Source organism: Rissa tridactyla, chromosome 1 (genome assembly GCF_028500815.1).
Source record: "Rissa tridactyla isolate bRisTri1 chromosome 1, bRisTri1.patW.cur.20221130, whole genome shotgun sequence".
NCBI classification, from domain to species: Eukaryota; Metazoa; Chordata; class Aves; order Charadriiformes; family Laridae; genus Rissa; species Rissa tridactyla.
This window is the reverse complement of record NC_071466.1, coordinates 19,530,002-19,542,496: the sequence shown is the minus strand read 5'-3', so window position 1 is coordinate 19,542,496 and position 12,495 is coordinate 19,530,002. Positions and strand designations below refer to the sequence as shown.

The following is a 12,495-nucleotide window of genomic DNA, read 5'->3' as shown; positions in this document are numbered from 1 at the left end:
CCAAGATTTTTCACCTGTGATCAATAGTCTCTGTAATACTGGACTAACAATAGGGGAAAAAGTAGAGCTATTTAGAATTATGTGCACAGCTATCCTAGGAAATCATATGCTTCCTAATTCAAATTATTCTAATGGACACTAATCATATTTAGCATTTTTGTGCTTCACAATAAAAGAAGGATACTCAATGAGGTACAATTAGCACTAATTATTTTTGCAGACTGGCAGAGGTTCAGACTGTTAATGACTTTCCCTCTCTATCATTTTTCCACCTACTTGCACCTGAATCTAGTTTGAACTAGCTTGCAAGACCTTTAGGGCACACGTGCATCTTATTTCTGAGCACTGTCAAAATACCGGTAATAATCTAAACTGAAGCCTAGTTCATACATAGGCCTTAGTAAGAAATATCCCTGCATAATATACTGCCAGCAACATGGCATGGTCTTGCCACCCTACTCTTTACTATTTTCCTTTTTAAATGTTTGATATTCAGTACACAATGGTAAGCATGGCAGCAAAACTATCGTTACCTGTAAACAAGCTGGTAACATTCATAGCCTTTCCATGTTTAGTTTCTGTAAATATTTTCAGGAAGTTCACTGCCAGAAATGTTGACTGAAACTGGAAAAATGCCACTTTAAAGGAGATTTGCAGTTTCATCATCAGAATTACGATCACTAGAAGCTATATTAATCAAATAACCTCTCCATCCAGTGAAATGCTTAAGTCCAAATACTGAATACAGCCTAGAACTTGCATTTGAAAAGGACCGAGCAAGCAATTGTTAATAAATATGCAAAAGAATACATGCATACATTGGGTTAGGCAGAATAGAGGTAGCAAACTTTAGAAAACAAATATATTTTGCATTATCTACCTGCAAGGAGTGCCTTAAGCCGGCACGAAGGTTACGTTACCAAGGCAACAAGATGTAATACAAAGAGCAAGTACCAGACGCTTCCGTGCGGCTGAGGAGGCAACAAGGAAGCGCCTAAGAAGTGTTTCACGTGTATATTGACTTACATTAATGACACGGTGGCTTACACAAGCGGCACTTCCCAGAAGGCAAGTATTTGTTACAGTATCTCCACAAACGTTACTTCACTATTTTAATCACAATACAGTCAAGCCACACAGTTTAGGCAGAAGCACAAACCGCTATGCGTTAGCTCTGCCACCATAAGCCCGCTGGCCACGCTAGCTGCGGCTACTGTTTTCTGGTTGCCCCTACGCAACGGAGGAAAGGCCCGCGCGCCCAACCCATTCCCTCGAGCCGGGCCTGTGGCCACACAGCGACGGGAGGAGGAGCACTAGCAATCCGACCTTCCCCCCTTGCTTGCAGAGCGGGGCCCACCCCCTCCCACCGCCCCCAGGCCCCGCCGCGTCGCCCCCTCAGACAAAGCGGGCGAGACGGCGCCGGGACCGCCCCGTCTGGCTCCTCCGTGAGCCGGCGAGACCCCCGCCGCCGGAAGCTCACTGAGGGCAGAGGCGGGACTTGACAGCCTCTAGCCAATCACCAGCAGGCACCGGGAAGACAAGCAGCGACTGCAGCCAATGCTGCCTGGGGGCTGCGCTCGGCGGCGGCCCCGCTGGGAGAGGAGTTGCCGCGCTCCCGGCGTACATGGTGGGATTCCGCCCGCCTGGCGCGTCAGGGCGGCGAGGGGCGGGGCGGAGGAGGGAAGCGGCGGACAGGGACCGCCAATAGGAGTGCGGGAAGGACTGACAGGCAGGCAGCTCACCCAATGGGAGGGTGGCGGCTATTAAAGGGCCGGCGACCCGGAGGGGCGAGTCGGGCGCAGGTGAGGAGTTGGCGCGGCTCCCCGGGGACCTCAGCGGGGCGGGAAGCGGGCCCAGCCGGCGGCGGTGCTGCCGGGGCAGCCGCTCCCCTGGTGCGGGGTGCAGGCGGCCACTCTGTGGGGGCAGAGCGGTGGGTCCCGGTGTGGCCGCGGGGCGGCCCGCCTCCTCCCGGGAGAGGCGCGGGGTCCCGTGGGTCGCCTGTCGAAGAGGAGGCTCTGGCCCGCGGCGCGGGTGGGGGCCGCGGGCCCTCCCGCTGCCGGCGTCTGGCCTGGTGGAGTGCGCCCGGCGGTGCTCGGGGGCGTGCCGGCCGGGGCAGCCCGCCGTGCCCTTGCCCGCCTTTGTTGCCTTACTCGGCCGCCCCGCGGGTCTGCGTGGGGCTTCGGGGGCGGGGGCCGGCCCCGCTGGCTAGGCCGCCTCCGGCCCGGGAGCCTCGACCGCCTTCCCCGCCTCCAGAACGCGTCCTGCTGAGAGGGGTGGAGGGGGGGAAGGTGTTCTCCGGTCCGTGGCCATTGCAGTGGTAGGGGAAGGGGAACAGCCTGACCCCACAGCCGCTTCCCATCCCCGCTGCCTCCTCTCTGCTTCCATAAGTTATCTTTTTAGGTGGTGTTGGTTCCCTTTAGCGCCTGCCTTTTTCAGGCGCCCAGACCGCGAGCTCCGTGGAGGGAGCGGTGCCCGTGTGGTGGCCTGTGCTCAGCAGCACCCGCGTCCTCCGGTGCTAGAGCCCCTCCGTGCAGAGGCATGGGGGGTTCCATGCCAGTGTACCCATCCATTACGAATCGCGTACGAAGCTTTCCTGAAAGCCCTAGGCTTTAGTATCATGCAAAGATCCTCAGACTCTCTACTTCTATTTAAAAAAAAATGTAAATAGCAGGTCCTCCTGATTTGAAGTTTGTTTTTTTTTCTTTCAGTCATAAGCTCTGAAAGTTTAAAAAAAAAAAGAGAAAAAGGCAAACCACCAAGGCATCATACTTAAAAAAAGTCTTTTTTCTAGAGAATAATTAAGATTTAATGTTAGTACCAATCCTTCAGTCCTTGTGTATACATGATTTTTTTGTTTGTTTGTTGGTCCAGCAGCTGCTCACACAATACGGTGTGAGCAAAGGAGACACAAAGACACAGAGGCAGAATGTGGATGCCTCTGTCATTAAGTACATCAAAGTTATTCAATGTATGTGTTTTCTGTGTGTCTGTGGAGTGTTCAGTTTAGTTTTGCAATACTTGTTTCGTTTCAACCCTGAAAAATAGTTTGTGTTTCTTTAGTCCAGTGATGAAATCCTCTTGACCGTAGGTTGCTTCTGACCTGACAGGGCTGCATCCAACTCATAGCTCCATGTTGCCATCTTTCCTGGAAGACCCTTGAAATCTTTCTGTTATTGTGTGATCGGGATTGTTTCTTTTTTTCTAGCCAGCACTTTGCATTTCTAGCCACACTGTAAAAATACGCATTTTGCATTTGCAGCTAGCACCTTGCTGTGTGATGGATGCATGACCTAATGGGCTCTTTGCGTCCTCTGTTATTTCTCAGGAATTTCTTGGTCACTTGCCTGACCAGACTGCAGCTGTTCCCTGTCAGGTAACTGACGTCTTTGGTCATGTACCGAAAGTACTTTTGGTCATATAGTTGAGGAGAAATTTTTTTTTTCTTGCAGATGTCTTCTCTTACCTTCATAGTGGTGTAAGTGGCTTGATCTGACCAAAAGATTTTTTTTCACCACTGCTCTTATCTCCACATACCTTTTTTCTGAGTGAACTGCCCATTTTCCCAAATGGTGCACTCAGCAAATATTACTTGCTATGGAATCCTCTGCTAAAGACAAGAAAATGTAGAGCAGTTACAGTCTGACTTTGGAAAAACTGTAATGTCCATAGGTTGTTTTTTTTTTTTCCAAATGCATGTATTTCATGTTTTAGGCTTCATATCAAAGTAAAACTTAAACATGCCATATGACATGTTTTTGTAACTCACATGTTTCAAAATGGTGATAGGGTGTTTTTGTTTTCCTATCTAGAATGTGTACAAATCCTAGCTTATTACCATTCTGGTCCCTTATATACTTTGAGCATGTAACAGCCTACTTTTCTGCGTTAAAGAGTAATATCCTGGAGACCATCTAGCAATGCCAGAAGACAGAATATTCCAAACCTCAGCTTTAATTAGATAAAAGTGCTTTTTAGTTAATGTATCAGAAAGGTAAACAGTCCCACATGGAGTTGATGTAACTCTGGGAGTCTATATACTATTAAGACAATTCATTAACACCAATTTAGATTAATAAGAAAGGAATTGTCTTTAATGAGGCAATATACTTTCAAAAATGAAAGAGTTGGAAGAGGTAAGATGTCCTTGCCAATTGGAAGTTAGTAATTATGAGTTTTAAAATAGGTAGGCTTTGCTACTGCTGCTGTCTTACTGGGGAGTTCAGGGGCTTATATCAGACATGTTCTAGCAAAAAAAAAAAAAGTCTAAAAGAAAGCCTTACCTAATAAAGGAATTGGGTACCAGTAGTTTCCAAGTTAGTATTATAACTCTTAAAGGTTATGTGCTTGGCTTATGGCAGAAGAGCCAAACCCAAGATGAGGCACCTCACGAAGAGTGTTTGGGGAGATCAGACAGGTGATGCCCAGCACCTGTGTGAGGAGCAGTGAGACTGGCCCACAGTGTAACCTGACATTTGCATGTTTTAACTCTCAGGCTTCTCTGGAGCTAAGGTGAAAGCTTGGCTGCCTGTGTCTTCTGCAGCTGCATGGAATTATATTTAGAAAATAACGCTGACGAAAATTTGATTTGAAAACCCAAGTTTTTTTTTTGTTGTTTTTTTTTTTTCTGTGATTGTACCCACTTTATCCTGCTCTATTAGGACTGAAAAATTTAGGGAAGGCCAGGGTAAATAGAGATAAGAGTCTCTAAAATCCTCTGGTTCGCCATTATTGGGGAATGACAGAACCTTGTTCATCCCAGCTGGGGCTAAGTAAAGGACTTAGTCAGTGTATATCTTGAGATGAAAATGGCTGTGATTCAGTAAAAGTCTGATATTTAGGTACCTTAAGAGACAACTGAGGATCTACTAGTACTTTCAAGAGTTTGACCTATCCAGCTGGCAAGTACTTTGGAAAGTCTGACCCATTTTCCATAGTTAGCAAAGTACCTGAATGTTCGCTTAGGTAGGTGCTTAAAGTCAAACGTGAAATTCTGCTGATTTCAGTAAAAACAAGTGTGACCTTATGAACAGAGGTTCAGTGTCCAGGTAGTGAGAAGTCAGAAATACTATAATTCTTGTGCAGCTTACGTTTTAAGTAAGAACTCTATAATTCTTTTTACCTAGAAGATCACCTCAAAATGGATACCTCTGAATCTTTCACACACGCTCCCCACCCCGAAAACAGGTAAGTGCAAATGTGTGTGTTTCTAAAGCCAGCATGAAGACAAGAGTGCTTGGTCATTCCCCAGTAACCAGGAATCACATATTAATCTATGTATTTGTCAGTCCAGAATAATTGCCTTATTAACAGTGAAACTTCTAAAAATGCTCTTGGTTTGTTCTGTGTGCAGGTAACTCTTCTGAGGAATTTACCTGCTCAGTGACTTTTTGAAAGTTTAAAAAAAAAAAAAAAAACCTGCAACTTACACAAGATAAACTTACAATTTGATACATAGGTCCAGAAATTCAGTTGCTGTAATAATAGAAAAGCACTAACACTGTAACTTGTGTTTGAAAAGCACAGCAAGTGCCAAACAAATTGTTTTACTGCCAGACAAGTAAATACGATGCTGCTTCCTTGAAAGCCCAAGTATCTTTTTGTGGTAAAGTTATAATAATGAAGGTTAAGGGAGATGCTTAAATATCAGATAAAAAGTCTCTGAAAAAATTTATGTAATTCTAGCAGGTACAGAGCTGTGTTGTGGTACAACTCTGAATTTTTAAACTGCAACATCATGTTTGTTTTTTTTATATAACTCCCTTTTCTCAAAACCAATTAGTATTTTAATTTTCAGAAGGGTAGGAATTTTCATGCATCTTAAACAGCAACATGCAGCTTCCAACTTGAGTCTGAGGAGTCAAAAGTTCTGGGTAACTGCATGGGAGCACAGTAGAGTGGTCCATGCTGATACAAACTCATGCTTTAAACAAGTGATTTTTTTCTTGGGACTCTGTGTTGGATATTTGGTAGATAGTAACCATGGGAAGCAAATGGATTAGAATCATAGAATCATTCAGGTTGGAAAAGACCCTTGGGATCATCGAGTCCAACCGTCAACCCCACTCTACAAAGTTCTCCCCTTACACCAGATCCCTTAACACCACATCTAAACGAGTCTTAAACACATCCAGGGATGGTGACTCCACCACCTCCCTGGGCAGCCTATTCCAGTGTCTGACCACTCTTTCCGTGAATGATACAACGTCTGTATAATCTGTTGTATCTGTATAATGTTGTATAATATCTGTAATGATACAACAATTCAAGTTTGTTTCGGAAATAATTTAGCATTCCAACTTAAACGTGTCCATCACATTTTAGCCTTAAGCAAATCCCGACTGGCAAAACTCTATGAGTTGAAGGAAAATAGATGTATTTTTGTAATGGAAATATCAACACAACGGTTCGTGACGTGGATATATTAACAGATTTATAATTCAATGAGATTAGAGAAGTTATCTATAGCTGCTTTATATTCAGGGTATAACAAAATTATTTTCTTCTTTCAAATGAACGATTGGTTCAAAATATGCATTCCTTAAATGATGACTTAGGAATCAAGTTCGTTATATGAAAATATACAGTGTATACCTTGGAGATTTATGTTGTTTGCTCTTTTTCTCTTAGGAAGCCTGACAAATAGGAAAATACTACAAAGTGAAGAGAAAATTCACTTCACAAGAACTCGGCTTTCATTGGCTTCTAAATTTTATTTGTATTAATAACTGATCAGTTTCAGATCATGTCTGTAGTCTCCTGTGGTGAAATTACTAGGTTAAAGCTGGAAAAAATGAAACAATTAAAAAGAAAAAGAAAAAGCAATTTTAGCGTTCAGGAAACTCAAACTCTCCTTAAGGAAATCAGAAAAAGGAGAGAAGTACTCTTTTCAAAGCAACTTAATACCACAATTAATGAGATGAAAAGGAAAGCTTGGGAGGAAATAGCAGAGTGTGTAAATGCTGTAGGTGAAGGAGAGCAAAGAACAGGGACAGAAGTGAAAAGGCGATACCTTGACTGGAGAGCACTCATGAAGAGAAAACGTCTGAATGCAAACATCAAAGTAGTAGGTGCTGGCTTTCACCTTCCTTCATCCAATTTAGATGACTCTCTCAATGAAGACATGGATGAGAAAATGGGATTTGCAATTGAATCTAGTTTTGAATGGCAGAATATCACTGACTTCAGAGAAGCTGGTGGATCTTTAACAGAAATCAAAGTAGAAGAGGAGGATCCACAGAATTTTGAAGTGAGTGACTGACATACATTAGCTATGTGCAATATGGCCTTCATTTCATTTCAGCATGAGGCTTTTTGCTGTGTTTCTCTATGGCATCTGTTTCTGTTTTTTCTGAATGTGTGAATGAAAGAAACTGTAGAAACAAATATGTTTCAGAGAGATGGTATTCAAATCTAGCAGCTTGCAATTGTGTGTAAGGTCTTGGATGTTGATTGTTGAATTTACATCCCTCAACTTTGAATATGTATTTGCACATATATTTTTCCATTTGTATGTGCCATAGCTAAGAATTAGTTCAATCTGTAGAATGAAAATACGCTGTTGAACGAAACTTTAATACTTAGGCTGTCTGGGTGGATGAATGGAGAAAAGCACCTCAAACAAATGAAAGTATATGTTACTTGCAGGTACAGAAAGAAACAGCATAGAGAAAGAAATAGAATACTTCTTGCATTTCTTAAAACAAACCCAGGAGATTAGAATATTACCTGAATAAGTCTGTCAGCCATTGCTCTCTGTCACAATTCTTGGGTAAATTTCACAAGTAGCTGTGGATGCTGTAGACAGGTGGTTACTCCTAGTAGTCTTGTGGCTGCCCTGGGGTAGGCAGCCAGCTGGAGTGAAGTCCAATGTTTGGATAGTTTAGTTGAGCCTGTACAAATGTATAGTTCTCCTTTCAAGAAGGGGTACTCAAAACAGTTTTAGTTTGGGTTTGTTTTTTTTTTGGGGGGGGGGGGGGGGGGAGGTGGGGAGGGGAAGGAAGGAACTCTCAGCCTGCAGAAGAGAAGGCTCCAGGGAGATGTTATAGCAGCCTTCCAGTACCTGAAGGGGCCTACAAGAAAGCTGGGGAGGGGCTGTTTGCAAGGGCATGGAGCGATAGGACGAGGGGGAATGGTTTTAAACTCCAGCAGGGTAGGTTTAGATTAGACATTAGGAAGAAGTTCTTTACAATGAGGTGGTGAGACACTGGAACAGGTTGCCCAGAGAGGTGGTGGAGGCCCCATCCCTGGAGACATTCAAGGCCAGGCTTGATGAGGCTCTGAGCAACCTGATCTAGTTAAAGATGTCCCTGCTTACTGCAGGGGGATTGTACTAAACGACCTGTAGAGTTCCCTTCCAATCCATTCTGTGGAGTTCTATGAACTCCTGTCTTAGCTCAGTTGAGGTGTGCGCTGGGGAAAAAAAATCAGCATAAGCCGTTAAATGGTATGAGACTACTGTCTGAGAACTGCTGAAGAACAGTATCCGTCTACTCTAATGCTAGGGGACTGGCAATGGCTCTCATTGTCTTAAGATTTTCTGAAGCCAGGTCTTTGTCAGTTTGCCTTTCTCTTGTAGCATGTTTAGTGGGAGACAGTTATCCCTTATGTACTATGAATCTGTAGCACATAATGGCCATAATTCTTCATGAGTTGTTACAGTCCACCAAGAGCAATGATCCTAACCACCCAGTTATCTGTGTCATAAATAGCTTTACAGCAAATGTGATAATACAAAATTAGTTCAACAAGTCCTGTTTATTAACCCATTTAATATAGTGTGAGTGGTTAGGAGCATGTGAAAAAGTCACTGTTAAATGTTTTTTAGACACGGAATCCTCAAGTTAGTGAAGGCTGGGTTACCTTACATACTACATAGCCTGTGGGTCCAGCTGCTCTGATAAATAATTAGTCACAACAAATTCTTAGTGGCTTACATAAATGTCACTTAGCTATATGAAAAGTAAGAACAGCATATGCTTTTTTAGATCCTGTTTTCTATCAGTGGTTCTGAATGCTCTGTAATATCTATTGTACAATATTTTCTGTGTGTTCTTGCATGTCCACTGGCAAGCTTATTTTCCATTTTTCATTACCAGATATTAACTTGCAGGTAAAACGTGTTTCTCTACCTGTATAATGGTAGAAAACAGTCTTTTGATTTAACATGGTTATTTCACAGCATGTGAGTTAAACAGTTCTGTGTAGCTCCTAAGATGAAAAACCCCGATATGTTCTTTTCAGTCAAGTGGTGTGTAACAGATTTATTCTGGCATAAAGACTGGAATGTAATTCTTGTCTATCACGTTCCCCTCTGCAGTTTCCTATTGAGGAAGAAGAAGAAATTTTGTCGTCAGTTTTGCCAGATTCAAGAAAGGAGAATGACTTACCGGACTTCCCCCACATTGAAGAGTTTGGAAATCTAAGCTCCGTTCAAGCTAGGCTAGCCTATGAAGATTCTCACTTGCTTATAAATCTGGAGAAGCAGAAGGTGGAGCTGGAGAAGCAGCGACTAGACATTGAAGCCGAAAGGTTGCAAGTGGAGAAGGAGCGCCTGCAAATTGAAAAAGAACGGTTGCGGCACGTTGACTTGGAGCGTGAGAGACTTCAGATTGAGAAGGAGCGACTTCAGATTGAATGGGAGAAACTCAGGCTAGAGACTCTGCATGCTGAAAAGCCTGCCCTGGAGAATGACCTCACCCAGACAGAAAAACCCATCGTGCAGCCTCTGGATCTAGAAACTGAAAAGTTAAAACTTGAGAAAGAACGTTTGCAGTTAGAGAGGCTGCAGTTCCTAAAGTTTGAGTCGGAGAAGCTGCAGATTGAGAAGGAACGCTTGCAAGTGGAGAAGGAGCGCCTTCGAATTCAGAGAGAGGGTCACTTGCAGTGAACCTTTTGACTGAAGTGTCAATGTTAGTGTTTTGATGTTTGTAAAATAGAGGTAGTTCTTTCTTATTACTGAAACTGTCCTAGAGGCTTAACGTTCTTATGTTCAGAGTTGAATGCTGATGTTAAACTGAAAAAGGAAAAAAAAAAAAAAAGAAAATAGAATGGTGCTCAATATGTCAGTGTGCCTACATAAATGAGCTTATGTGTGAAATTGGTTTTCAGTGTATCAGAACTAAGTGTTATGTTCTCTTGTCTTCAGTATCATGTTGTATTAGTTTGCTGTCCTCCTCTCATAGGCACATTGAGAAGAATCGAGGCTGAGCCTTGTGCTTTTTTCACTGTACTAACAGTAAGGAAGCATCAGAATAAATCAACATATGTTGTGAGGGCCTGGTGCTGACGATAGCCCACACAGTAAATAAGTTAGACAGAACACAATAGCACAGAGTCATGATGCGATTGATTCATTAAACTTAATTTCCCCTTCTTGGTTTCTTTTCCACCCCCACAATTGGAAAAAGAGTTCAAGAATTACCTAAAAGTGAAAGTACAAGCTAAATTCACTACAGTTGTGTTTACTGTTGTTCCATGGCTTGAACTGAATGGGAGTGCAGAAAATAGTATTATTACTCTTGCATGAAGTATTCATAGGAGATAAAGTTACACATCAACCATACCTACTATAAGCTGGACTGTTGGTTGCACCAGGTCATTAATAATGCTATCTGGAATCTGGCACCTCTCTTAGTATGGCATAGGGATACACTGATTGATCAGGTGTGCTGTCTTGTGAGTCTGTGGTGACCTGAAGTAAATTGGTTGACCTGGTTTGTTCCTTGAAAGACAGTAGCTGGTGCTGGGAGTCTTGGGAGTGGAGCTACAGAGGCTGAGTACAGCCTGAGGAGCACTGAGCTCGAACACCAGCGCTCTTCATGTTAGTTCTGCCTGGCCAGCACTGAGGTCAGGTCTGTGAGGCAGCCAGAAGGGGCTTCTGTGGCTGACACCATATAGTATGTTTTCATTAGACAAACAGAAATGGTCAGTGCTGAAGGCTGTCCATATTTTTCATAAGCGATGTATTCATTTAAAATAAAAAAAAACCACATCAAGGAAGCTTTCTATTATTTCATATATGTTTAAATCTCTACTGAGCCAGACTTTACATTTCTCGTCTTTCTGCAAGTGACCATCTTTTGTTGACTCCATTTGAAATTTAGGACTATGAGAATACTAAGTCTGAATGTATGTTGAGTGACTTACGTGAATTCTTGTGCAAGTAAATATATTTTTACCACTACACGATTACTTTTATTCTGCAAGGAAAATGTTATTTTTTTTTAATTACTGAAATAAGTGTGCTTCTACAGTGGAAATAGATATGACTACTACAATCTGAAATTGCTCTTGAGGCTGTGTTTCTTCACAGAGAAGCAGAGTTGTATATGAAGAGAAATCTGGATACTTAACACTGTAGCACCCCAAAGTTGCTGGTGCCTGTGTTCCCTGTGTAGTAAATCAGAGAGATGAGGCGCCTCAGAGTAGGACTTAAACCAAGCAGTACTTACTTGAGAACAGAAAAAGAAAGGAGATAAACCAGCTGGATAGAAGTGCCCCAGGGCAAAGCCTATCTGAGATTCTGCATGAACGTGGTGGGTTGACCCTGGCTGGCCACCAGGTGCCCACCATGCTGCTCTATCACTTCACTCGTCAGCTGGGCAGGGAGGAGAGAATATAACAAAAAGGCTGGTGGGTTGAGATAAGGACAGGGAGAGATCGCTTACCAGTTACTGTCATGGGCAAAACAGAGTCAACTTGGGAAAATTAATTTAATTTATTGGCAATAGGAATCAGAGTAGGATGATAAGAAATAAAACCAAATGTTAAAACATGTTCCCCTCACCCCTCCCTTCTTTCCAGGCTCAACTTCACTCCAATTTTCTCTACCTCCTCCCCCCGAGCGGCACAGGGGGATGGGGAATCGGGGTTGTGGCCAGTTCATCACAAGTTGTTTCTGTCGTTCCTTCCTCCTCACACTCTTCCCCTGCTCCAGCATGGGGCCCCTCCCATTGGGGACAGTTGTCCACAAACTTCTCCAACATGAGTCCTTCCCACAGGCTGCAGTTCATGAACCACTCCAGCGTGGGTCCTTTCCGTGGGCTGCAGTCCTTAAGGAACAGACTACTCCAGCGTGGGTCACTTCCATGGAGTCACAAGTCCCGCCAGCAAACCTGCTCCAGTGTGGGCTCTCCATGGGGTCACAGGCTCCTGCACATCCACCTGCTCCAGCGTGGGGTCCTCCACGGGCTGCAGGTGGATCTCTGCTCCACCATGGACCTTCATGGGCTGCAGGGGGACAGCCTGCCTCACCATGGTCTTCATCATGGGCTGCAGGGGAATGTCTGCTCCAGCGCCTGGAGCACCTCCTCCTGGTTCTTCTTCACTGACCTTGGTGTCTGCAGGGCTGTTTCTTTCACATATACTCGTCTCTCCAGCTGCAGTTGCCCAGCTGTGCAGCAACATTTTCCCCTTCTTAACTATGTTATCCCAGAGGCACTGCCACCATTTCTGATGGCCGGCAGTGGGTCCTTCTTGGAGCCATCTGGCATTGGC

At 43.8% G+C, this 12,495-nt stretch overlaps 1 protein-coding gene across 10 annotated transcripts; it reads left to right on the top strand.

The window, feature by feature from the left end:
- The first annotated feature begins 1,457 nt into the window (after nucleotides 1-1,457).
- On the top strand, nucleotides 1,458-11,283 carry MSANTD4 (Myb/SANT DNA binding domain containing 4 with coiled-coils). 10 transcript variants are annotated; one of them, XM_054185150.1, is made up of 5 exons: nucleotides 1,837-1,930; nucleotides 3,260-3,373; nucleotides 5,124-5,184; nucleotides 6,628-7,246; nucleotides 9,317-11,283. In XM_054185150.1, exons 4-5 carry the CDS (start codon nucleotides 6,743-6,745, stop codon nucleotides 9,884-9,886), a joined length of 1,074 nt encoding a protein of 357 aa, XP_054041125.1. In that variant the 5' UTR covers nucleotides 1,837-1,930; nucleotides 3,260-3,373; nucleotides 5,124-5,184; nucleotides 6,628-6,742; the 3' UTR covers nucleotides 9,887-11,283. The 10 variants fall into 10 exon arrangements, with proteins under 10 accessions (XP_054041184.1, XP_054041155.1, XP_054041106.1 ...); XM_054185161.1 differs by having other exon boundaries at nucleotides 1,914-1,930; nucleotides 3,326-3,373; XM_054185209.1 differs by lacking the exons at nucleotides 1,837-1,930; nucleotides 3,260-3,373 and adding an exon at nucleotides 1,458-1,627 and having other exon boundaries at nucleotides 7,101-7,246.
- Nucleotides 11,284-12,495: the final 1,212 nt, after the last annotated feature.

Bases quoted from the DNA above. Each gene is read 5' to 3' on its own strand.
- MSANTD4 (XM_054185180.1), top strand. From the start codon at position 6,743: ATGTCTGTAGTCTCCTGTGGTGAAATTACTAGGTTAAAGCTGGAAAAA. The intron at 7,247-9,316 runs GTGAGTGACTGA...TCCCCTCTGCAG, and splicing joins AGGATCCACAGAATTTTGAA to TTTCCTATTGAGGAAGAAGA.